The following is a 24,836-nucleotide window of genomic DNA, read 5'->3' as shown; positions in this document are numbered from 1 at the left end:
TAATTCTGCCGCTCGAAGCTAGTCCGTTCTCTATGTAATTTCGTCAATTTTGAGGTAATGATGCAGTTTGGTTCGAAATCATGTAAACTATCAGAAGAACCATTAAAATTTAGTACTTTGTTCTAGAAAACTGGAGAAAATCCACTTTTTTCTCTAGGCTTGCTGTTTTTACAGTATAGTTGAGTGTAATAAAATCAGCAATTTTAACTTGATTTGGTTTCCGTCCAAAACGTTCATATTTATTCAATACTGCGACATCCAGTATAATGTTTCTACGATAAAATTTCCCAGTATTAACGTCTGTTTGTCGGTAAACAAAAAAAAAAAAGAAAAAAAAAACAGTTATTAAAGGAGCTAAACATGGTTTCACAAGTGTCAACAATAAACAGCAAGTTTCACGGTTAACGCTATGAACAAGTTCGATTTTTTTAAGATAAACAACAGAAAAGTTGAACTGTTCAACTGTTCAAATCGTTCGTAGCGCCAACCGCAAACCCAGGTGTAACAGTATATTAGTAAGGGATGAGCACGTGGAAAACAACACTTGACTCTCAGTGTTAGTGTGATGTTAGCAAGCTGCTGACAAGTGTAATAGTGTGCAGGAAGGGGCGTGGCCTGTATGTTATAGTACGGTCTTCTCGAAGGGGGTGGAGCCTAAGTTACCAACACGTTTACTCATTTTACACTATCCCACCTTCGCAGCCGCCGGCGGCTATGTTTGTCAGTATTTCTGTTGCGGTTGCTGCTGCTGCTGCTGTTGCTGAAACGGATGTAGATGCGGCTGGCGGCGCAGAATTTTGTGATGTGGCTGTTGGGTTGGCTGGGAGGACGGCGATGTTGGCTGGGACCGGGGACGCGGCGGAAGCTGCGGCTGTTCCGGGGCCAGCAACGTTGTTGGCAACTGTTGAAGATGCGATAAGATTATTTGCGGGCAGTCCACTACTGGCGGCATTGACGGTGGCCACTCCGGGACAGGTGCTGCTACTAGCGCTAGAACTGTTGCTGTTGCTGCCGACGGAGGGGGGAGCCGGGGACGGGGACAGTGAGCATGAGAGCGGAGAAGACAGTGATGATGATGAGGATGACGATGATATACTACTAGTACTGTTGACGGCGGCGGCGACTATTTGGTGACTGTTCAGAAACGGAATACGGGACGAGGCGGCGGCGGCGGCCGTCGTGCCGGACAGTTTTGGCGGAATCTGTGGCTTGTTGGGCGGGATCGGCGGCGGAACGCCACGCCCACCGACCGGTGGAATTATTGTTTTCTTGACGGTGGCCGTCGATCCGGCTGCTCCGACGCTTCCTCCGAGCGCTGCCAGCGATGATCCGATCGCGGGACTTCCGGTTGCCGGCGACGAGGACGCCTTCCGCACGGTGGCCATCTGTATTGGTGCACGCCGTATTCACAATGTCGTTGGTTGTTGGTTTTTTTGTTGGTGGAAGAGACAAGAGATTTGCGGTGTCGAAGTTTTTAATGAAATAAATGGAATGATTTTTTTTTTTGGTTTTTCATTTTTTGTGTGTTTTTTTTGAACAATACATTTTTATTGGTTTTGCTTGTTTTAGAAGGCTTAATTTACGCTACAGTCCTCATATTAAGAAACCTTTTTCTATGTATGCAAAGCGAACGATTTGTTGTTATTTATCGGCGTCAATTGTTAGTATTTTTGGGGCGTTTTTATTTCGAGTTTCGGATTGGTAATTTTGGTTTTATTTTTAATGGTTGGTTTTGAGACAAGATGATTGGAAATAAAACAGAGAGAAACAAAATTAGCTATCGCTAGCCGGCAGTTTGGCTACAAATGTTGGTATTTTTGAGGTTGTTGTTGGCACTGATACTTAGAATTAATTGGGAGCTCGCTACCATATCTTGGATGAATCGGACTAAAAATTCGGGAGATGATAATGAAATGGTTGATCCAGTTGAAAATACTCTAAATGTATTGTTAGAATAGTTGTTAAATCAGCTGGATATTGGTAGAATACCCAATGATTGATGAAAGTGATTAAAATTCAACTATATAGAGAGTTAAAATGATACGAGATATTCCATACTGTTGAGCAGAAAGTTTATAGCTATTTGAATATGTTACCAAAATGTTATTTCCACAAATTCTTTTATATGAATTATGAAAAAAATGAAATCAAAGGCATTTTTTTCAAAAGGACATAACCTTGCATGAAAACGTCCTATTTTAAAGTTATTTTAGAAATAAGATTAGGACATAAAGGTAATTAACAAAATATCCATTTAACCATTTTTAAACATAAAAATTAACTTTTCAGCTTTTGTTGACTTTTGTCCATATTTATTTTTTTTTAAATTAATTTTACATAAATCAGAACTTATAAAACAATTCACGATTTCCAGCCAAGGAAATGTCGCAAAAACAACTTAAGTTGTGATATTTAATGACAGAGTTGCCAGATAATCTAATTTTTTGTTTGATTATAATTTCTACTGTTATAAAGATACCTCTCGACAAGGCTGCAATATCATATAAAAAAACCTTATTTTACTCATCGGTACGACCATTCAAAAATATATTGAGCAAAGTTAAAAAAAAAAAATCTAAACAATGTTCAGTAAAATTGAAGTAATCAAGCTAAAAAAGGCTTGAATATGTTAGTTTTAAATATGTGCGCACAACTCAAGAAAGGGTTGCCAGATCTTAAAATAATTTTCTCCTTCCGAAAATTTGGATTTTAATTGAATTTTCAACAACATTATTTTAAATATTATAATAAATTGAAATTATTTTCTCTTTTCTAAGTTAAAGCAACTTTGTTAAATTTCTAGCATTTTACTTCAAATATATTAAAGAGATCTCGGTAACTTTTGGCCAAATTTTGAATTTAAAAAATAGTTTTACAGTAAAATTGAGTCTAAATTTCTCATCGATAGGATCGCCCTAATATAACCAATAAGACTTTTTTCCTATTTGTTTTTTTTTTTTGGCAATCAAACAACATTTTTAAATATTCAGAATTTTCATTCAACTTATGCTTAGCGAGGATAAATTAATCTAAATCTATGTCTATGTATCTATGTACAAAAAAGTAACAAAATGTAATTTTCAAAATTGCATAAAATTTACTCTTATCGATTGAAAAAAAAAGTCTTCCGAGCAATTCCAGTACAAAACAGGAAATTTTTCAGATACTTTTTCTCCGATCTCCGATTTTATTGATATGAATCTTTGCAGACGTGTTACAGTGTATCAAAAATTGTTCGTACAGCCCTGTACGGAAACAGTATTCACTGTTATAATCCCTTTTAGTTTTATTTTTAATTTTAATTAATTTATAATAATAATTTATTATATTATCGACATTTTTATTTCTTTAGTTTATTTCGTTTTAGTTTTTAATTTAGTTGTTAGTTTTTATGTTTAATGAAACATAAGGTCCTTATAATTTGAGTCAATGTATACAAAAACAAGGTTGTACATTCGGTATATTTTTGAAAAATAAAATATAGATACAAATACAAATTTTGAGTAAAATTCCAACTTTTATATATCAATCGACGCGAGAGAATTTCCTCATTACGACCCTGACATTGATTTGCCAAAAAAAAAAATGTGATCAAAAAATTACAAAAAATAGTTTTCTAATAAAAGTCCCAAATTTAGGCCAAAATATTGTACGTACATCTCATTAATCTACAATTTGATTGAATTTTGATGAAGCAATTAATTAAATGTTGTTAGTTTGTCATTTTAAAGTGCCTCCAACACACTTAAAGCGATTTTGAACTTATGATAACTTTGTTTAGTGAAATTATATGAAGATTAAGTATAAATTTCCTTATTTATGTAAAACTTTACGAAACATGAGTATTTCAAACAACTATTTTTAGAAAATTGTTTTTTAGTATGAAAAGAACACCAACTAAACATTTTCCAATAAAAACCGTCGAAAAAACCATCGTTTACACATGTTTTATTGTAATTTTGGAGTAAAAAATAGCGTTGCGGAGCAAAACCTAAATTTGGCCTGAATTTGGGACTATTATTAGTAAACTATTTTTGTAATTTTTTGATCACAATTTTTTGGCAAATCAATGTCAGGGTCGTAATGAGGACATTATCCCGCGTCGATTGATACATAAAAGTTGGAACTTTACTTTAAAATTTAGGGATTATAACAGCGAATAATGTTTCCGTACAGGGCTGTACGGAAAATTTGTTGATACACTGTATATTATATTTAGTGTTTAGTTATTTTTTTTTTTGTATTTCGTTGTTCAAATCTTTCTTTACCTCGTATCAAAAAGTGGTCAAAGACAAACTTAGAGTAAATTTGACGAGCCTTGTGAAAAAAATAATCAAAATTCATTTGATGTTTTTGTTTATTTAAATGGAGAAAAAAAAATTAGCAATATTCATTTTAATTAGATTTTGTATTATTTCTGTAAAGCAGTATGGAATATCTCACAGTATGAATAATCGATTTGTCTTGGGAAATCTTTCAAATTCATTCAACTTATGCTTAAAACAAATGGATGTTAGAACCTCAGTGCCAGCTCAAGATGGGATCCCTAATCAATACACACTATCTATCCTTCAAATTTTGAATAGCCTCCCGGCCTAGCTTGGTACGAACCAAAAATCCAAACCTGAACAAACGGTGCCAATCGATAGGGACGTGTGCAGCACAGAAAGCCACGCAACGCGCACAAAGACAAATTAAAAGTGTTGTTAAATGTTTTCTTTTTAAACATAAACTATCAAACACAAAAATAAATTACCTTTATATCTAAACTAAAAAAGAAAATAAGAAAGCAATCTACAGCGCACCTAAACCACGAAAGAAGCTCTAAACATAATTCAACGTAGTGTTATATATAGTTCAGACTAGCAAATTCGTTAGGTTAGGTTACACAAACTTGAGCTTCCTTCCTAACCTTGCAGCGGCGAACTTACCTTGCCGGGTGGCGTGTTGGCGTAGGCCTCGGGTGCGGGAGCGACCGGCGCTGGGTTCGAGCCCAGACCTAGCCCGATCGGGGGTGACGTGATCGACAGCTGCGAGATGGCCGTCTGGCGGATCAACTGGCCGGGGGAAACCGAGCGCGCGATTCCGGTGGCTGTTCCACGAAAAAAAAAAGTCGGATATTGAAGAGATAAGGGTAAAGAGAAACGATGTTTAACAAATTGGTGTTTGATCAAAGTTATCGATTTCTGAAAATAGGCACACACACACAGCTTAAAACACAAATTGGTTGCAGCAAAGGCGATTGTTATATTTACACATGAATGATAATTTGCAAGACGGTTAGCAATTTTTAATGCATTCGTTCAGCGACAGAGGCAGTGAGTAGTATAATTTCTGGAGCAACATTTGAAAGGGGCGGTACGACATTGCTCTTACGGCCTTTCATTACACGCGTTTAAATGGGACGAAAGGCCGTAAGAGCAATGTCGTACCGCCCCTTTCAAATGTTGCTCTGGATTTCTTATTAATTCAGTTTCAAAAAAACATTCAGTTTCAAAAGCCGACAATTCTTACGAAAAATATGGAATTTATTTTGTAATTAGGAGAAAGTGGAGCAAGACGACCATATGAGGTAAGAATAAAATTGCTCATATAGTCGTCTTGCCACACTATCCCCTATTGGACCAAATTTGGTGACGATTAGCAGCTAGCGCTTACGCATACTTTCAAAAAATCAGAGAAGTTAGCATAACTTTGACTCATATTTGTCCCTATTTTGGGCCTACTAAGCAGAGCGCACTTTTAATTTGATGTTTTCTCAAAGCCTGCTATTGGCAGCCTAGTTTGTTTTACATGTATAAGTTGGTTTTTTAATGCTTAAGCTCGTACATTATCAACATTTTGATAAAAATACCTTAAAGCGCACACACAATTTTACAATTTGTAGGAGAGTCAAATGGACTGAAAATAGAGCCATTATCGTCGAGAGACTTTAATCAGTTATTATATTGATTTGATGGCAGTTTAGTAATTGTTTTTGCAACGGGATTGTGACACCCACCAATAAAAACATATTGCCGGTGGTTGGAGATTCGGGCGACGGCTCTTATTCGTGTGCTGAGCGATGAACCGCCTTGACGCTGAGTGCCAAGGAGCGGTAAGCAAAAGTGGTGAAAATTTTGGACCTAATGGGCAAGTTGCAATTTGCTAAGAAAAATGTGAAGAGTGGTATATTTATTGCATTATTTCTAATTTAAGAGGAACAGGTGAATTATTCTTGCCCACCAAAATCAAGATAATGACAGCACGAATCATTCTCAAGTGGCAGATCCCTGCCAGATTTGGTGAAATGCTCAATTTCGATGAATTAAGTTTGGTAGACCCAAAATAGGTACTAGGCCCAAAATAATGACAAATACCCTATTTGGGTTATTATTTATTATTATTAATATTTTTTTATAGAAGCATCAACTTTAAAAACACACACATAAAACCAGTTATTTGTTCGAAAATAAGAATTTATTTAATAAAACAACAACAATTTGTGATTTCACAGAAGAAAAAAAACAAAAAAAAACTGAAAAAGGTAAACAAGAATTCTCGGATAATACAAAAGGCCATTGGTCAACAAAGCCCTTTTTGCATCAGTATTCGATATTTTAGCAATTCTCTACTAAAACCAGTTCGTGAAATTTAATGATCTTTTCGAAAACATTTTTAAAAATTGTGAAACAAGGTTGACATTCCAAAGGGCCAAACATTCCATATTACGCCCTTTTGAAATGTTAGTCTTGATTAAAAAAATGATAATATTGTTTTCAAAAATATCGGAAAATATCACGAATGTTTATTTTTTAACATTAGCATTAGAAAATGAAGGGTTTGTTGGGTCAGACTTCAATTAAACTTAAATTTTCCTATTTCTTTTTCAGCAACCACACAGAAAAAAAAGTTGAATTTTGGAATGTTGAAAATTTGGTAGGTTGAATATTACGAGCAATTCCATGTCAAATAGGGAATCGGTTGTACCCGACCCTCTCCGATTTCAATGAAACTTTGTAGACATGTTATCCTAGGCATATATAAGCCATTTTTGTGTATATGGAGCCAGTTACACTCGATAATGACATTTGAGAAGGGCGTAAGTGTTTTAAATATTTTTGTATTTCGTAATTTAAATATTGCTGTATCTCGAAGCCGTTGCATCGTATCAAAAAGTGGTCAAAGACAAACTTGTAGGAAATTTGACGGGCTTTCCGAAAAAAATACACTGAAAGAAATAACCACTCCACTTTTATGAGATTTTTTGATTTTAAAGTTTAAAAGTCAAATTTGAAGGTGAGCCCACAATTTTTTTTCGTTCAAAATTTTTGTGAAAATAGCCTAAGATGTGACAAAAAGACTCACGAAAAATGCAGGATGGAGCAACTTACCTAAAAAAATACAAAAATCATTTACTGAAACTGTTTTTTTGAAAAGTGCTCTAAACGTCAAAATTTTCAAAATCCAAGTACAGGAATCGATTCTCCAGACAATTTTACATAAAAATCTCCATATTGACCATTGTCTTTAGTCCAATCCTTGTGAAGTTACAGCGGTTTTAAAAATAAAAATGTTGAAAAAATAGGTTTTTTGATGGTTTTTGGTATTTTCTATATGACAAACTTGATTTTTCAGTCTCGAAAATATTTTTACCGGAAAGCTCGTCCAATTTCCCATAAGTTTGTCTTTGACCACATTTCAATTGAATGTATGGGCTTACACATATAAGCTAATAACATTGCTCATAACTGAAAACATAATATTTTTTCAGTGTAGTATAGTAACCTGGATGAAAATTAGCTTATATCTGTAAGCCCATACATCCAATTGAAATGTGGTCAAAGACAAACTTATGGGAAATTGGACGAGCTTTCCGGTAAACATATTTTCGAGACTGAAAAATCAAGTCTGTCATATAGAAATTGCCAAAAACTATCAAAAAACCTATTTTTTCAACATTTTTATTTTTCAAACCGCTGTAACTTCACAAGGATTGGACTAAGGACAATGGTCAATATGGAGACTTTTATGTAAAATTGTCTGGAAAATCGATTCCGGTACTCGGATTTTGAAAATTTTGACGTTTAGAGCACTTTTCAAAAAACCAGTTTCAATAAATGATTTTTGTATTTTTTATGTAAGTTGCTCCATCCTGCATTTTTCGTGAGTCTTTTTGTAACATCTTAGGCTATTTTCACAAAAATTTTGAACGAAAAAAAAATCGTGGGCTCACCTTCAAATTTGACTTTTAAACATTAAAATCAAAAAATCTCATAAAAGTGGAGTGTTTATTTCTTTCAGTGTATTTTTTTCGGAAAGCCCGTCAAATTTTCTACAAGTTTGTCTTTGACCACTTTTTGATACGATGCAACGGCTTCGAGATACAGCAATATTTAAATTACGAAATACAAAAATATTTAAAACACTTACGCCCTTCTCAAATGTCATTATCGAGTGTAACTGGCCCCATATACACAAAAATGGCTTATATATGCCTAGGATAACATGTCTACAAAGTTTCATTGAAATCGGAGAGGGTCGAGAAAAAAGTACCTAAAAAATTACTGTTTTGGGCTGGAATTGCTCTTACCTCTTTTTTGAGTAATATTTCATAAAAAATGTGTAAAAATGTGAACCTGATTAATATTTATCAAAAACTGATGAAAAGTCATCAATTTCTGGGTAAAATTAATCATTTTTTTTGACACAAAATCTGTCACCATTTCTTGATGAATATTACCATAATTTTTTTTCTGTGCAGAGGTTCAATCTTCAATGTCTCTTAGCCAATTTTATAGCTAATTTTCTGAACATTGAAAAATATTTTTTTTCAGAGGTGGTAACTCATGGTCACTATTTTTTTAAATCGAAAAACTGCAAATATTTCACTGAAATCCAACTTTGGTGGCTATATCATGGAAACGAGGCACTTTATCAAAAAATCAGTAAATTACGTTTCGATTGCAAATTCAAAAGTACATAAAAAAACTAAAGTAAACTAAATTTTATGCATGAAATTTTGTTTTTTTTTAACAAAAATCACTATTTTTAAAAAACATAACTTGGCGGCAAAATTATTGACCTTACTTCTCTATGGCTCATAAGTTGAGAGTTTTGGTCCACTAAAACATATAAAATGAACAATCATGAACTCTTCAAAAAAATGAAAAAACGCGGCTTTTAAAAAAAGTTACGCAAAAATTAGTAAAATTTAAAAACGGCGCACATTATCAAAATTTCACTAAATCGCCTAACTTTATTTTTGCAAATGATATATTAAAAAATGAAGCAATTTTACCATTTGCCGTTTTTCATGATTTTTTTTTCGCTTGGTCAAACATGTTTTGCCCAGACAAACAAATACCAAAATAGTAGTTTATGCAACAAGTTGCAAAAAGAGGATTTTTTCAGCACGAGTCGTACATTTATCCAACAAGGTTCACCGAGTTGGATAAATACGAAGAGTGCTGAAAAAATCAAGTTTTGCAACGAGTTCCATACAAAATTTTTTGCAATTCCGAAAAACACCCATTGAGTGAAATTTTAAGTCAAATTTTCATGTATTTTTTCAATAAATCGTTTAAATAAAAAAAATGTTGAAAAGTGTTACTTTTAGAAACAAGTGCTGAAAAGTTCAACTTTTCAGCATTTATTTTTAAAAGTGTTGCTATTCGATTCTGTTATTTTTGGTACAGAAAAGAAGGCTATTTCGTCGATCAAGAAAGACAGGAAAAGTAAGTAGTTTCACGACGGAATTGCAAAAGGCCAATTTCTTAGCAAATTGCTCTTTTTGAACATTGAATATTACAGCTTGAATATTCAGATGAAATTTTTTAAAACTTTGTAAACGTGATAGACTTGTAACGTTTATCTTAAGGATGCATTTTTGAAGTGATTATATTGACATTATATTGATGCAAAAATTATAAAATTTAAATCTAAAATTGTTTTATGACACATCTCTCCATTTGGGAAGTCATTTTTTCTGTGAATTTCTTGTCACGTTCTGTTTGAATTGGACTTCCTGGAAATGTTCCAGTTTACAGAATAACATACAAAACAAGTTTCGGTTAATAATGCCACGGTTCCATTCGAAGAAACCTGGCATCTCCATCGTTGCATTCTGAGAGAGGGAGATTTAATAGAGGCATTTGGTTTCATAGAAAAGACCAACTGAAATGTTATTATGTTGAGTGGAACATGTTCAATCATCGGAAAAAATAACTTTCAAAATATAGAGTTTTGTAATAACACGATCGAGATATTGTTTCTTAAAAAAATATATATTTAGTTAAACCTTTTAAATGTATTTCATAGATTACTTTTACGTAATACCTGATTATTTTAGTTGCTGTTGTTAGCATTAATTATACTAAGCATTACTACGACTACGTAAAAAGGATTCTAAAAAGACAAATTAACACAAAAAGCAAAACACACAAAGGGGCAACAGAAAAGAAGGCAGGATAGTTCGGTGCCGTGTTTTTAACACACTCAAACACACACATAGAAAGCGTTCGCACGAGTTTTAACAAATTAAAATCTGCTTCTAGTGATAACAAAAATACACAACAAAAGCAACGTGGCAGGTCAGATGTTTGTTCTTTGCTAATTACTTGGTCCGGACACGGGCACACTGGACACGGTCGCGGTCGGCTGGACCACCTTGGTGGCCACACTACTAATCATAGCGGCGCCTGGCGGCAAAATCCCAACACCCGCGGCGGAAGAAGCAGAACCAGCTGCAGCGGCGGCGGCCATGGAAGCGGAAGAAGATGCCAGGATGCTGTCTACGCCTGGACGAACCGGTGGGTTTTGCGAGGTGTGAAGGAGGGGTTTTTTTTGTGGTTGGGTTATTTCAGAAATTGAAAGAATTGTTTGTGAAGAAAATGTGAAAGAAATGAAAAGTAAAACAGTTTGAGAAAGGTTGACCGGCAATTTTGATACTTGGGTGTTATTTTGTGATTGTAATTAGTTCCGTTTTACCATCATTACTAATATACCAAAAGGCAAGATTAACGAAAAATGTCGTTTGTATATTTCTTGAAAAGCTTAAAACATTCTACACTTTGCTATCAGTTATTCAAAGCAATTAGAAAATGTACAATTTTCTATGTAATTAATAGCAAAATTACGTGAGTTAAGCCAAAACCTGAATCGGAATGTAAACAACTATCACTTTGTCTCTCGTTATTTTCCAGCTTTGGAACAGGACTCACCCGGAACGATTGAGGCTCCGCCAATCGAGGGCCGCGACGGCATCAGGCCGCCCGGTTTGGTTGGCAGCTGTGGAGCCACCGTTGGATGGCGGATTCCGGTCTGCTTCCGCAGCAGATCAAGTTCCGCCCGCAGCTGTTGAATCTCCAGCTCCTGCTCTTTAATCCTAAAAAGAAGCACACAATTGGAATAATTTCCCTCAAACGTCACTCTCCCAACTTACCTCTTCTCCTCCTTGGCCAAACTCTGGTGCAGCATCTTGCGCTCGATCTCGTACGCCGCCGTCTGCTCCTCCAAGTCGGCCTCCATCCGCAGACACTTTTTACTCTCCTCCTCCAGGCCTTCGGCGATCGTGTCCACGCGCATCTTCTCCTCGGACAGAATCTGCGCCAAGTCCTCGCTCCGTTTGCGTTCCTCAATGTACTTGATGATGATCTTTTTCCGCTCGGCCAGCAGCAGCAGCACGATCTGCTTCTGGCGGTTCTTTTCCGCCTCGAACTGCTCCTGAATCTTCTGCAGCTCCATCTCCAACGCCTTGTGCGTCTCCTTTTCGTGCTCCAGCTCCTGCTTCAGCCGCGACCGCTCAATCTCCAACCCGTACGTAATGTCGTCGCCCTGCGCCGTAGTATGTTCGTGCTTCCGCCGCTCGTCCTCCAGCTCTTGAACGACCTGCTTGTACCGATCCTCTGCGTCCTTCAGCACCTCCACCATCTTGCCCTGCGTTTGCCGTTGTTGCATCACCAACGCCGCCAGCGAATCCATCTGCTCCTTCACCCCAACTCGCTGGTCGTTCAGAAGCCTCATCTCGTGCTCGGAATACGCCGCCTGAATCGACGACTGCCGGCTGGCAATGTTCCCGCTCGAGGCCAGATTGTCCCGGTAGAGCGCCGCGTGCGGGTCGTTCAGATTCGCGGACTTGCTGTAGCGCGACGTGTTGAGCAGTTGTTTGACCTTTTCGGTTTTCAGCACGGCGATGACAACGTCTCGCGCTTGCAGTTCGCCCTCCAGGTAACTCAGCAGCTTCAGGAGATCGGTTTTGCTAAAGTCCATCTTTGGGTTGCGCTGGAATGGAAGAATAAAAAAAGGTTAAAAAATGCTACATCACACTTCATGTACCCTGATCAAGTTCAAGTTCGAATATCCTTTGTAAATTCCTGTATTTGTAAGTTTCCAGGTTAAAAAAATCTACAAAATGAGCCATAAAATGACCAAAATAACAAAAATGACCAAAATGATCAAAATTACCAAATTACCAAAACTCGCAATTCGCATTTTTTCGCAAAATTACCAAATGACCAAAACGACCAAAAAACCCAAAATCGATCAAAATGGTCAAAACGATCGAACTGGTTACCAAAATGGTTACGATGAAAATTACCAAAACGACCAAAATGACCAATAGAACAATCGAATCAAATTAACCAAAATGGTCAAATCGACCAAACTAACCAAAATGACCAAATTTACCAAAATGCCCAAAACGACAAAAAAAACAAAATCGACCAAAATGGCCAAAACGATAAAAATGATCAAAATGGTCGAATCGACCAAAATGACAAACACGGCAAAAATATCGAAATAACCAAAACGGTTAAAATTACCAAAATTACAAAATCGACCAAAACGACCAAAATGGTCAAAATGACCAAAACGATCAAATTAACCAAAATGGTTAAAACGGCCAAAATAACGAAACTGATCAAAATCATCAAAATGCCAAAACGACAATAATAACCAAATCGACCAAAATGGTCAAAACGATCAAATTAACTAAAATGGTTATATCGGTCAAAATAACCAAACTGATCAAAGTCACCAAAATGCCCAAAACGACAAAAATAACCAAAACGACAAAAGTAACCAAATCGACCAAAATGGCCAAAACGATCAAAATGTTCAAATCGACCAAATTGCCCCAATATGACCAAAATAACAGAATCGACCAATATGACCAAATCGACAAAATTAACGAAACAACCATAATGGCCAAAATGGCCAAAACGATAAAAAATATCAAAATGGTCAAATCGACCAAAATGACAAACACGGCTAAAAGACCAAAATATTCAAAACGTCAAAATAACCAAAATAAACAAATCTATCAAAACGATCAAAATGACCAAAATCGTCAAAATTACCAAAATCGTCAAATATGACCAAAACGGCAAAAATACCGAAATAACCAAAACGATTAAAATTACCAAAATTACCAAATCGACCAAAACGACCAAAACGAGCAAAATGACCAAAATGACCAAAACGATCAAATTAACCAAAATGGTTAAAACGGCCAAAATAACCAAACTAATCAAAATCACCAAAATGCCCAAAAATGGTCAAAACGGACAAAATGGCCAAAGCGATCGAAATGGACAAAACGATAAAAAACGATCAAAATGATAAATCGACCAATATAACCAAAACGGCTAAAATTACCAAAATAACCAAATCGACCAAAATGGCCAAAACGATCAAAATGGTCAAATCAACCAAAATGCCCAATATGACCAAAATAACAAAATTGACCAAAATGACAAAATCGACCAATGGCCTTAATAGTTTACCAAAATGGAAAAAAAAATACCAAAATAACCAAAACGGTCAAAATTCACAAAAGGGCCAAAATTACCAAAATAGCTAAAACGATCAAAATGGCCAAATCGATCAAAATTACCCAAATGGTCAAATTGTTAAAAATCACCAAAATGCCCGAAACTAGCTAAATAACCAAATCGACCAAAATGGCCAAATCGATAAAAACGATCAAAATGATAAAATCGACCAATATGACCAAAGCGGCCAAAACTACCAAAATAACCAAATCGACCAAAATGGCCAAAACGATCAAAATGGTCAACTCGACCAAAATCAACCAATATGACCAAATTAACAAAACGGCCAAAATTACAAAAATGGCTAAAACGACCAAAATGGCCAAAACGATAAAAAATATCAAAATGGTTAAATCGACCAAAATGACCAACACGGCTAAAAGACCAAAATATTCCAAACGGTCAAAATTACCAAAATAAACAAATCTATCAAAACGATAAAAATGACCAAAATCGTCAAATCGACCAATATGACCAAAACGGCAGAAATACCCTGACTGAAAAATCCGTCGGACGTCCGTCGTTTGTCGTCCGTGCAATCGTACGACGTCGCACGACAATGTCGCGCGACTATCGCACGAATGTCAAACGTTTTTGCACCAAAATGTCGTATTTGTCGTGCGATCGATAATCGAAATTGTACGACATTGTCGTACGACATTCGACCGACGTCGCACGGTTTTGTTATTTAGAATGTCGTGCTATTGTCGTGTGCTGTTATTTCAGATTTTTGGGTTATGTTGCAGTTGAAAAAACTGTTGTTTTGTTTTTATTGATTTTTTTTTATTCCGGCTGTCAAAATTTCACTAAAATATTTATTGTACACTTAATTTCACTTGCGGATCGCCGATTCTTCCCCAACTTGGCTTCCTTCTGGATTTGCCTTGACCGCAGCTTCCGGCTTGGGTGTTGGTGTTCTTCTGAGGCGGCCGTGGCAGCATCTTGGTCGTGTTGGACTTTTGTTCCTCGACGAGCTGAACAAAACCCGGATGCGACGCCTTGGCGACGATCTTGGATCTCCGACGGATTGATGTTTACCGGAGTACGAGGAAACGTGGGTTTTGTGGAGTACGAGTACGAAAAAAACGGGGCTGCTTCCGTGGATTCTACGGAAGCCACGAGTGACCACACGGGAATGATTGGAATATGTTTGTTGCCTGAAAAAATATATCATCAATCAACAATTGGCAAGAATTTATAAATTAAATTCAGATTTCAATAATAATAATAATTATAAAATTTCAATTCCATAAAATTTCAAATATGTTGTGAACTTTCAAAATTTAAACATTTAAAAAAGAATTATAAATAATAGATGTATTTATTTAAATTTAAAATTATTGCAATTAGTTTTGAAATCCGAGAATATTATTATTTGAAAATAGGACCTGATTTAAGAATGCTAAAAAAATCTCTAAATTTTAAAATTCTAAAATTCTAAAATTCTAAAATTCTAAAATTCTAAAATTTTAAAATTCTAAAATTCTAAAATTCTGAAATTCTACAATTCTAAAATTCTAAAATTCTAAAATTCTAAAATTCTAAAATTCTAAAATTCTAAAATTCTAAAATTCTAAAATTCTAAAATTCTAAAATTCTAAAATTCTAAAATTCTAAAATTCTAAAATTCTAAAATTCTAAAATTCTAAAATTCTAAAATTCTAAAATTCTAAAATTCTAAAATTCTAAAATTCTAAAATTCTAAAATTCTAAAATTCTAAAATTCTAAAATTCTAAAATTCTAAAATTCTAAAATTCTAAAATTCTAAAATTCTAAAATTCTAAAATTCTAAAATTCTAAAATTCTAAAATTCTAAAATTCTAAAATTTAAAATTCTAAAATTCTAAAATTCTAAAATTCTAAAATTCTAAAATTCTAAAATTCTAAAATTCTAAAATTCTAAAATTCTAAAATTCTAAAATTCTAAAATTCTAAAATTCTAAAATTCTAAAATTCTAAAATTCTAAAATTCTAAAATTCTAAAATTTAAAATTTAAAATTCTAAAATTCTAAAATTCTAAAATTCTAAAATTCTAAAATTCTAAAATTCTAAAATTCTAAAATTCTAAAATTCTAAAATTCTAAAATTCTAAAATTCTAAAATTCTAAAATTCTAAAATTCTAAAATTCTAAAATTCTAAAATTCTTAAATTCTAAAATTCTAAAATTCTAAAATTCTAAAATTCTAAAATTCTAAAATTCTAAAATTCTAAAATTCTAAAATTCTAAAATTCTAAAATTCTAAAATTCTAAATTTCTAAAATTCTAAAATTCTAAAATTCTAAAATTCTAAAATTCTAAAATTCTAAAATTCTAAAATTCTAAAATTCTAAAATTCTAAAATTCTAAAATTCTAAAATTCTAAAATTCTAAAATTCTAAAATTCTAAAATTCTAAAATTCTAAAATTCTAAAATTCTTGAAAATTTTAAGTTCCGAAATTCTAAAATTCTAAAATTCTAAAATTCTAAAATTCTAAAATTCTAAAATTCTAAAATTCTAAAATTCTAAAATTCTAAAATTCTAAAATTCTAAAATTCTAAAATTCTAAAATTCTAAAATTCTAAAATTCTAAAATTCTAAAATTCTAAAATTCTAAAATTCTAAAATTCTAAAATTCTAAAATTCTAAAATTCTAAAATTCTAAAATTCTAAAATTCTAAAATTCTAAAATTCTCAAATTCTAAAATTCTAAAATTCTAAAATTCTAAAATTCTAAAATTCTAAAATTCTAAAATTCTAAAATTCTAAAATTCTAAAATTCTAAAATTCTAAAATTCTAAAATTCTAAAATTCTAAAATTCTAAAATTCTAAAATTCTAAAATTCTAAAATTCTAAAATTCTAAAATTCTAAAATTCTAAAATTCTAAAATTCTAAAATTCTAAAATTCTAAAATTCTAAAATTCTAAAATTCTAAAATTCTAAAATTCTAAAATTCTAAAATTCTAAAATTCTAAAATTCTAAAATTCTAAAATTCTAAAATTCTAAAATTCTAAAATTCTAAAATTCTAAAATTCTAAAATTCTAAAATTCTAAAATTCTAAAATTCTAAAATTCTAAAATTCTAAAATTCTAAAATTCTAAAATTCTAAAATTCTAAAATTCTAAAATTCTAAAATTCTAAAATTCTAAAATTCTAAAATTCTAAAATTCTAAAATTTTAAAATTCTAAAATTCTCAAATTCTCAAATTCTAAAATTCTTGAAAATTTTAAGTTCCGAAATTCGAAATTTTTAAAAATGAAAATTTTCTGAATTATAAAATTTTTGAATTTTAGGGTGCCGTTATACCAAAATCATTTATTTCAACTCGTGATATTTTTTTAAAATTTTGACCTTGTAAAATCCTTGAAAATTTTCAAAAGTTAATAGATTTTTTTACTATTTAAAAATTTAAGAATTTGTCGAATTTTTCTTCTGAATTTTTAAAACTTTTAAATATAAAAAAAACAATTTTTAAAACTTAAAACAAAACTTGAATTTGTATTTTTTTTTAATTTTGTAATATTTTATTTTTTTAATTTTAGTTTGTTAATTTTTTTTAAATTGGTATTTTATTGAAAATTTAAAAAAATAAGATCTAAAAAATCAGTTTTTTTTATTTTTAAAATTTTAAGAAGCTTATTAAGTTTTCCCTGGGCTTTGTCATAATGAGTGTCATAGGTTTGATGCTTGTTTGGCAAAGAGTATGATTTGATTCGATGTGGAATTAAAATCGAAGTGTTCAGTATATTGCTGAAGCTTCCATTTTTACACATGGACACCACTTCATGCTGCGAGAACCCACTTTGGCGTAGTCTCAGGGCTTAATCGATGGCCGGTAAGCTGTCATCGAGACAAGGAGGTTCTCTGATAGTGGAAATATCACATTTGTACAATGAACCGCTACATATATGATTTTTCCCTATCTTAATGTGGGTGTCAGGTTAGGATGCGGGTTTAAAAAAATAGTGTTTGTAGAATTTAGGATTTTAACTATAAATATCAACTTTTTATACTTTGCCTTTAGTTATTTAGGGACAAAATTAGTAACAGAGAATTTAGTAATTCTATCAGAATCGGTGATTTTCATTCAAGTAGCATAAAAACCATTCTGATTTGTCAAAATTTCCATAGAGTCTCGATCAATCAATAGTGAAATGATATCGGACTAAATTCGTTGATCTGTTGAACTAACGGTTGTCGGATTATGATTGTATCGACCATTGTTGCGAATCGAGGATCTACTGGAATTCTGAAGAACAAATGGTCGTCTCTTTTTCAATTCACGACTTGTAAAATATCAACTGTTATTTTTTTTTTGTTTTTTAAAAGAAGCCAGACAGGTTTTAAAAGAAACGTTTTTTTTTGGTTAATAATTAAAATGTTGGGGATTTGAGATAAGAGTAGCTTTCGGATAGGTTGCTTTAAATCTTGTATTCAATTCAAGTTAGGTAGTTATCCGCAAATGAATATTTGGACTTATATGAATAATTGAACATTTTGGACTTATGAATAACACACAACTGTGCATTTATTCTAGAGTCAGATCCATACAGCGTCAGTGTTTATTTGGTCGAAGTGTACTAATTCATTGGCAGATCTGATTCTAGTTGTAATGTACGACAAGACTACTGACGGACGTGACAGGACGAGGGCCCAGTTTAGAGGTTTCGACATCAACGATGTGCGGCTGGATCACCCTCCCAAAAAAAAAAAAAAAAAAAAAAAAAAAGAAGCTTATTAAGTTTTCAAATGCGTAGAATTAAAAAAATATAATCCTTGAAATTTTAGAATTTAAAAATATAAATTTGCCGAGCTTCCGTGGCCGTGAGGTTACGGGTTTCGCCTTGTAAGCGGAAGGTGATGGGTTCGATTCCTGTCTGGCTCGGCAAAGTCAGATCCCTTAAAAGAGTAAATATGCTCACTGGGAATACTGACCGGTAGGGGATGGGTTTCGACTAGCGGTGTGCTGGGTTTCCAATCCAGAGGTCGTGAGTTCGATTCTCGTACCGGGATGATGAAGTTTTAAAAAAAAAAAAAATTATTTCAATTTTAGAATTTACACAATTTACAATTTTGGAATTTTAGAACTCATAATTTTTAGAATATTAGAATTCAAAATTCCAACTCGTGCGTCCAACGTTTTGGGAATTTAAGAACTTTATGATGTTAGATTTTTTGTATTTATAAATTGAAAAATTTTAGTACTTAATAATGGAGCATTTCCATTCGAGCAGTTTTTGCTTTTTACTACAATGTATTCCTTATGGGAGAACTGTCATTTCAGCGTTTAAGTTTTTGAAATTTTTTAGTATTTTTGATTTTTTTATTTTTTAGTTTGGAATTATTGAATTGAAAAGTTGAGAATTTGTTATGTTCCATTCATCCTATTTTTAATTTCGATTATCCAATCGCACTTCCAGCACACCTCCATCGTTTCTAAAACATGACTCACCAGTTCCATTAGGTATGCGTCGCAACCTCCCGTGGACGGTAAAACACCAAACACCAAACACCAACCGCTTCCACGATCGCAAACTGGTTCCTTCCCGTCCCGTCTTCCGGAATGGCCCGCCGAGTAAACCATATTTACCGTCCTCCTCCTCCTCCGCCACGAAGACCGAAATCTGGAATACAAGACACTTTGATTCGGTCGCTCGCCCACTCCGGCCGGAACTTTCCGGCAGAAAAAGTAATTGAACCTAGTAAACAACTTACCTATTAACTGTCAAAAATCCTCCAAAAGCCTAAAAGCAACAACAACTGGTTCGACTCGGTTGCAATCAAGTCCGAACAAGATCAACAGAAGAGAACTGTCAAACTGTTTGCGTCGACGATAATCGACGTCGAATTGAAGGTAAATCGATTGAAAAAACCATGTCGAGCATGTCGAGTGTTTGTCGTCCGTTTGTCGTCCTTTCGACCAAACGATATCAAAACGGTAAAATCACAACCGTGCGACAACTCGTACGACGTGCGACATTTTTCAAACAGGGTAGTGAAATAACCAAAACGATTAAATTACCAAAAATACCAAATCGACCAAAACGACCAAAATGGCCAAAATGGCCAAAATGATCAAAATGACCAAAACGATCAAATTAATCAAAATGGTTAAAACGGCCAAAATAACCAAACTAATCAAAATCACCAAAATGCCCAAAACTACAAAAATGGTCAAAACGGACAAAATGGCCAAAGCGATCGAAATGGACAAAATGATAAAAAACGATCAAAATGATAAATCGACCAATATAACCAAAACGGCTAAAATTACCAAAATAACCAAATCGACCAAAATGGCCAAAACGATCAAAATGGTCAAATCAACCAAAATGCCCAATATGACCAAAATAACAAAATCGACCAAAATGACAAAATCGACCAATGGCCAAAACGATCAAAATTACCAAAATGGAAAAGAATACCAAAATAACCAAAACGGTCAAAATTCACAAAAGGGCCAAAATTACCAAAATAGCTAAAACGATCAAAATGGCCAAATCGATCAAAATTACCCAAATGGTCAAATTGATAAAAATCACCAAAATGCCCGAAACTACCTAAATAACCAAATCGACCAAAATGGCCAAAACAATCATAATGGACAAATCGATAAAAACGATCAAAATGATAAAATCGACCAAAATAACCAAAACAGCCAAAACTACCAAAATAACCAAATCGACCAAAATGGCCAAAACGATCAAAATGGTTAACTCGACCAAAATCGACCAATATGACCAAATTAACAAAACAGCCAAAATTCCCAAAATGGCTAAAAGACCAAAATAATCAAAACGGTCAAAATTACAAAAATAAACAAATCTATCAAAACGATCAAAATGACCAAAATCGTCAAATCGACCAATATGACCAAAACGGCAAAAATAGTGAAATAACCAAAACGATTAAAATTACCAAAAATACCAAATCGACCAAAACGACCAAAATGGCAAAAATTGCCAAAATGATCAAAATGACCAAAACGATCAAATTAACCAAAATGGTTAAAACGGCCAAAATAACCAAACTAATCAAAATCACCAAAATGCTCAAAACTACCAAAATGGCCAAAACCAAAATAACCAAAACGGTCAAAATTCACAAAAGGGCTAAAACGATCAAAATAATCAAAACGACCAAAATGGTCAAAACAATCAAAATGACCCAAATGGTCAAATCGACCAATATGACCAAAACGGCAAAAATACCAAAATAATCAAAACGATCAAAATTGCCAAATTTACTAAATCAACCAAAATGACCAAATCGACCAAAATGATCAAAATTACCGAAATGATCAAAATTGCCAAATCGACCAAAATGTTGAACAACCAATATGGTAAATATCGACCAAAATAATCAAACATGATAAACATGCCCGAAACTACCTAAATAACCAAATCGACCAAAATGGCTTAAACGATCAAAATGGACAAAACGATCAAAATGGTAAAATCTTCCAATATGACCAAAACGGCTAAAACTACCAAAATAACCAAATCGACCAATATGACCAAAGAGGTTAAAAAAAAACAAAATAACCAAAACGGTCAAAACGATCAAAACGACAAAAAACCAAGACGGTCATAATTACCAAAAATAGACCAAACTACCAAAATTACCAGATCGACCAAAACAATGGCAAAAAATGACCAAGATGGTAAAATATACAAATATGACGGAAGAAATTAAAAAAAGATCAAAGCTATAAAAATTACCAAAATTTGCAAAAAGCTAGAACGACATGAATGACCAAATCGACCAGATACAAGGCAATACAGTGTGTCGTTTTTTCATAAACCTAAATCATGAATGGCCAAATTTCAGAATTGAAAAAAAATCTACCGATAGTCAAGGTCCATCCCGTCAAAAAGGGCGTGTGTTGTTGACTACTCTGCTCATATCGACCGCATCGCCAAAACCAAAAGGGCACCAACAGCAGCAGCAGCAGCAGGTTCGTTACCCCGTTCTCCAAAAGAAAAGTGCGCTAGATTTTCCACCACTTGCCTTCCATCTCTGTGCTGCACACATGTGGGTAGTCCCGTACATAATTTTCTGTGCTTTTTTTTTTTGCTTCTGCTTCCCTCTATTTGCCCCGCGTGCCGTGCCAAGAGCAACGAAGCCAGCGGTGCTAACGACACTAAAATAAATATTGATTTTCCCCTCTTAGTGGTGCCTCGCATCATCAGCAGCACGTACACTGGGCGCACAGACAGACAGGTACCTACTACTAACAAGCTAATCTCCCGACCCGACTATCGTTCTTGGAATCAGCCAAGCCGGAGAAATTGAGCTGACTTGTTTGTTTTACTTTTCGGGACTTTCCCCTGATTTATGAAGATTCTGAGTCAGCCGCGACGCGGTTTGAAAGATGAAGTTCGTTTCCACCCTTCCGCCCACTCGCACACGCCCAAGGGGGTGGGACGACGGAAAATCTCGCCGAAATCAATAAAAAAGAGTGCCTCCCCCCGCGTCCTCTCACCTTCAACGTGTCGCTGGTCAGTTTGATGGCTTGCAGGTCGGCTTCGGAGAACTTGGTCGGCGGCGCCCCAGATTCCGAGGATGGAGCCGGCGAAGGGGGGACGGGATCATCGCCGTCGGGTGGTGCCCCAGCGACGGCTGCCGCGGGTTCAGCCATACTGTCGGAAGGGGGCGGCGGCGGCGGTTCCTCGCTGTCCTCCGGTTTGGCTTTCTTCGAGGGGGACGACGACTGGAGCTTCCGCGAGGACGTGTACACTAGACGGGGTGGCCTAGCACTACTCATTACCACCGGTCAAGGTTCCAGAGGGCCCCGCAGCATCGGTTCTCGGTCCTTGCCGGCAAATACTCTGCTTTCCGCTTATCAGCGCTCACGTCGATTCAACTCGAAATGCAGACTCTTAATTTGCTTTCTGATAGTGCCAATTTGTGCACAAGGTTGGTCACGAACAGAGAGGCTGGACCGTGAAGGTCGATCGACCGGACTTTTTTCCTCCTTTGTCAAAATGTTGACTTTTTAACTTTGATATTTCAAGCGATTTTCGCACACTTTTCGCACAACTTTAATCAACATTAAACTTGTATGCTTATTCTACACTGAAAACCAATTTCCAGCCGCCCTTGCACAGGAATCTACCCCGAAAACTCCCGGACTAAAAATCTGGAACCATTTCCTGTTTTCTTTTCCACCTAACTTCACGTCACTCCAGAGCTGCTGAGAGAAAGTCGGTTTGACAGTTCTCTCTGTTTTGCTTTCTGCTGCTGATGACGCGACCACTCTCCTCTCTTGCACTTCTTCGATGTCCCACACTCACGCACACACTCTCCCCAACGAGAAGAAAAAAAAAACCTGCTCCAGAAGTCCTGAATGAAAAACGTACCTCCCGAAGGAGGGCCCTCGAAAATCGAACTTTTCCGGTCCCCGTCGATGGCACTTCTGGGGTTCTTCTCTGTTGTGGATCGCAGGACACTTGCCGGAACGGGTTGCACAAGTTTTTAGCCGGAAGGAGTACCGTAAAATACCGCAAAGGTTTTTTTACGAGGAGGAGCGCGACGGCGACTTTGACACGGAGGGAACTCATTCAACACTCTTGAAGAGAGGGTCACTCACTGCTTTGCATCATCGATCATCAATGGGGAATAGGGTTGGATTACTCTAGTTTATGAGAAGATTTTGAAATTATAGCGAAAATTTTAAACAATGTTTTTAAAAGGGGATGAGGGGGAAATAATCAGTTGATATGAAAACTAAAAAGCCAATTGCAAATAATTATAGACTATTTATTAAAATCTTTTTGAAGACCTTTTCGTATGATTTCATCAATTTCGAACCAAACCGGAGTTGTATTGTTACTTCGAACAGTAACTTTAATCATGTAGGTATTCGGCAATTTGTGATAAGTTCTGCTTCAAAAGTTAACAAAAATAAGAAAATCACTTTTTTTTTTGCATTTCGGGTGTTTTGAATACCCCTGACTGAAGGCGGCTTAAGAAACACCTAAAAAGCAAATAAAAATGTTCATTGGACTTTAAAAAAAAAATCTCTAATTTTTTTTAAAAACAAAGTGGAAATCAAAATTCAAAATTAAATTTACTTTTTGTGTTTCATAGGCCTTTTCGGAACATCGAACTTCCATTTTTAAAAAGTCATTGCACTTTCTGTTGGGAACTCAGCCACTCGCGCACTCACTGGAGAAGGACCATTGATTTTTCGTTCGCTTTTGTTGTTTCGTTTTGGTTTGAATGAAATGTTTCATTGATGGTTGTTAGACGCTCGAGTGTCAGAAGGAATTATTTCTCATTAATGGGGTTCTTTGTGCCGGAATTCGGATTTGTAAATCATGAATGGTTGAAATAAAATTCAATTTTATGTGTGCAATTTTTAAATATATTCAAAAAGTTCAAGATGGTATGTCAGAGACATAACCGAAAGACATAGGACTAAACATTTTGAATGAGTTTTTGGATTGCTAGTGAAATCTGGGATAAGATTATTGTATTTTGTTTCATAGATTTGTCGGCAAAATTGTCCTAAATGTTCCCCCAAGGTGAACATTCCATGAGGGCACCGGCAACTCCAGGTTGTGGCCACTACTGTCGAAATGGCCATTTGCAGGTTCAATATCAAAACAATGAATTTTGATACCCATATTGCAACAACTCGTATGTTTCGGTTAATGTTACCCTGGGCCCAAGAGGAACCTGCTTTGAGGGCACCGGTCACTCCAGGTTGTGGCCACTACTGTCGAAATGTCAATTTTCATGTTCAGTATCAAAAACCATGAATTTTGATACCCATATTGCCACAACTCGTTTGGTTCTGTAAATGTCCCCCGGGTTCCGGGAGAACCTGCTTCGAGGGCACCAGCCAGTACAGGTTGTGGCCACTACTGTCGAAATGGCCATTTCATGTTCAGTATCAAAAACCATGAATTTTGATAACCATATTGCCACTACTCCTATGGTTTTGTAAATATCCCCCCACGCCCCGGGGGAACCTGCTTCGAGGGCACCAGCCAGTACAGGTTGTTGCCACTACTGTCGAAATGTCAATTTT

At 34.9% G+C, this 24,836-nt stretch overlaps 1 protein-coding gene across 3 annotated transcripts; it reads right to left on the bottom strand.

Annotated features, from left to right (window-relative positions):
• Nucleotides 1-501: 501 nt before the first annotated feature.
• LOC6053900 (CTTNBP2 N-terminal-like protein) lies at nt 502-23,302 on the bottom strand. Of its 3 annotated transcripts, none has more exons than XM_038255095.1 (6): nt 22,284-23,302; nt 11,423-12,261; nt 11,202-11,365; nt 10,599-10,778; nt 4,932-5,092; nt 502-1,385 (listed from the first exon to the last, which is right to left on the bottom strand). In XM_038255095.1, exons 1-6 carry the CDS (start codon nt 22,563-22,565, stop codon nt 681-683), a joined length of 2,331 nt encoding a protein of 776 aa, XP_038111023.1. In that variant the 5' UTR covers nt 22,566-23,302; the 3' UTR covers nt 502-680. The 3 variants fall into 3 exon arrangements, with proteins under 3 accessions (XP_038111023.1, XP_038111024.1, XP_038111025.1); XM_038255096.1 differs by having other exon boundaries at nt 10,599-10,772; XM_038255097.1 differs by lacking the exon at nt 10,599-10,778 and having other exon boundaries at nt 503-1,385.
• Nucleotides 23,303-24,836: the final 1,534 nt, after the last annotated feature.

This window comes from Culex quinquefasciatus, chromosome 2, assembly GCF_015732765.1.
Source record: "Culex quinquefasciatus strain JHB chromosome 2, VPISU_Cqui_1.0_pri_paternal, whole genome shotgun sequence".
NCBI lineage: Eukaryota > Metazoa > Arthropoda > Insecta > Diptera > Culicidae > Culex > Culex quinquefasciatus.
This window is presented reverse-complemented; position numbering and strand designations above follow the sequence as displayed.

Excerpts from the sequence above, each read along its gene's own strand:
- LOC6053900 (XM_038255095.1), bottom strand. The coding sequence starts at position 22,565 with ATGAGTAGTGCTAGGCCACCCCGTCTAGTGTACACGTCCTCGCGGAAG. Across the intron at positions 11,366-11,422 it reads TTGGCCAAGGAGGAGAAGAG|GATTAAAGAGCAGGAGCTGG; the intron begins GTAAGTTGGGAG and ends GCTTCTTTTTAG. Across the intron at positions 10,779-11,201 it reads CGGAGCCTCAATCGTTCCGG|GCGTAGACAGCATCCTGGCA; the intron begins GTGAGTCCTGTT and ends CGGTTCGTCCAG.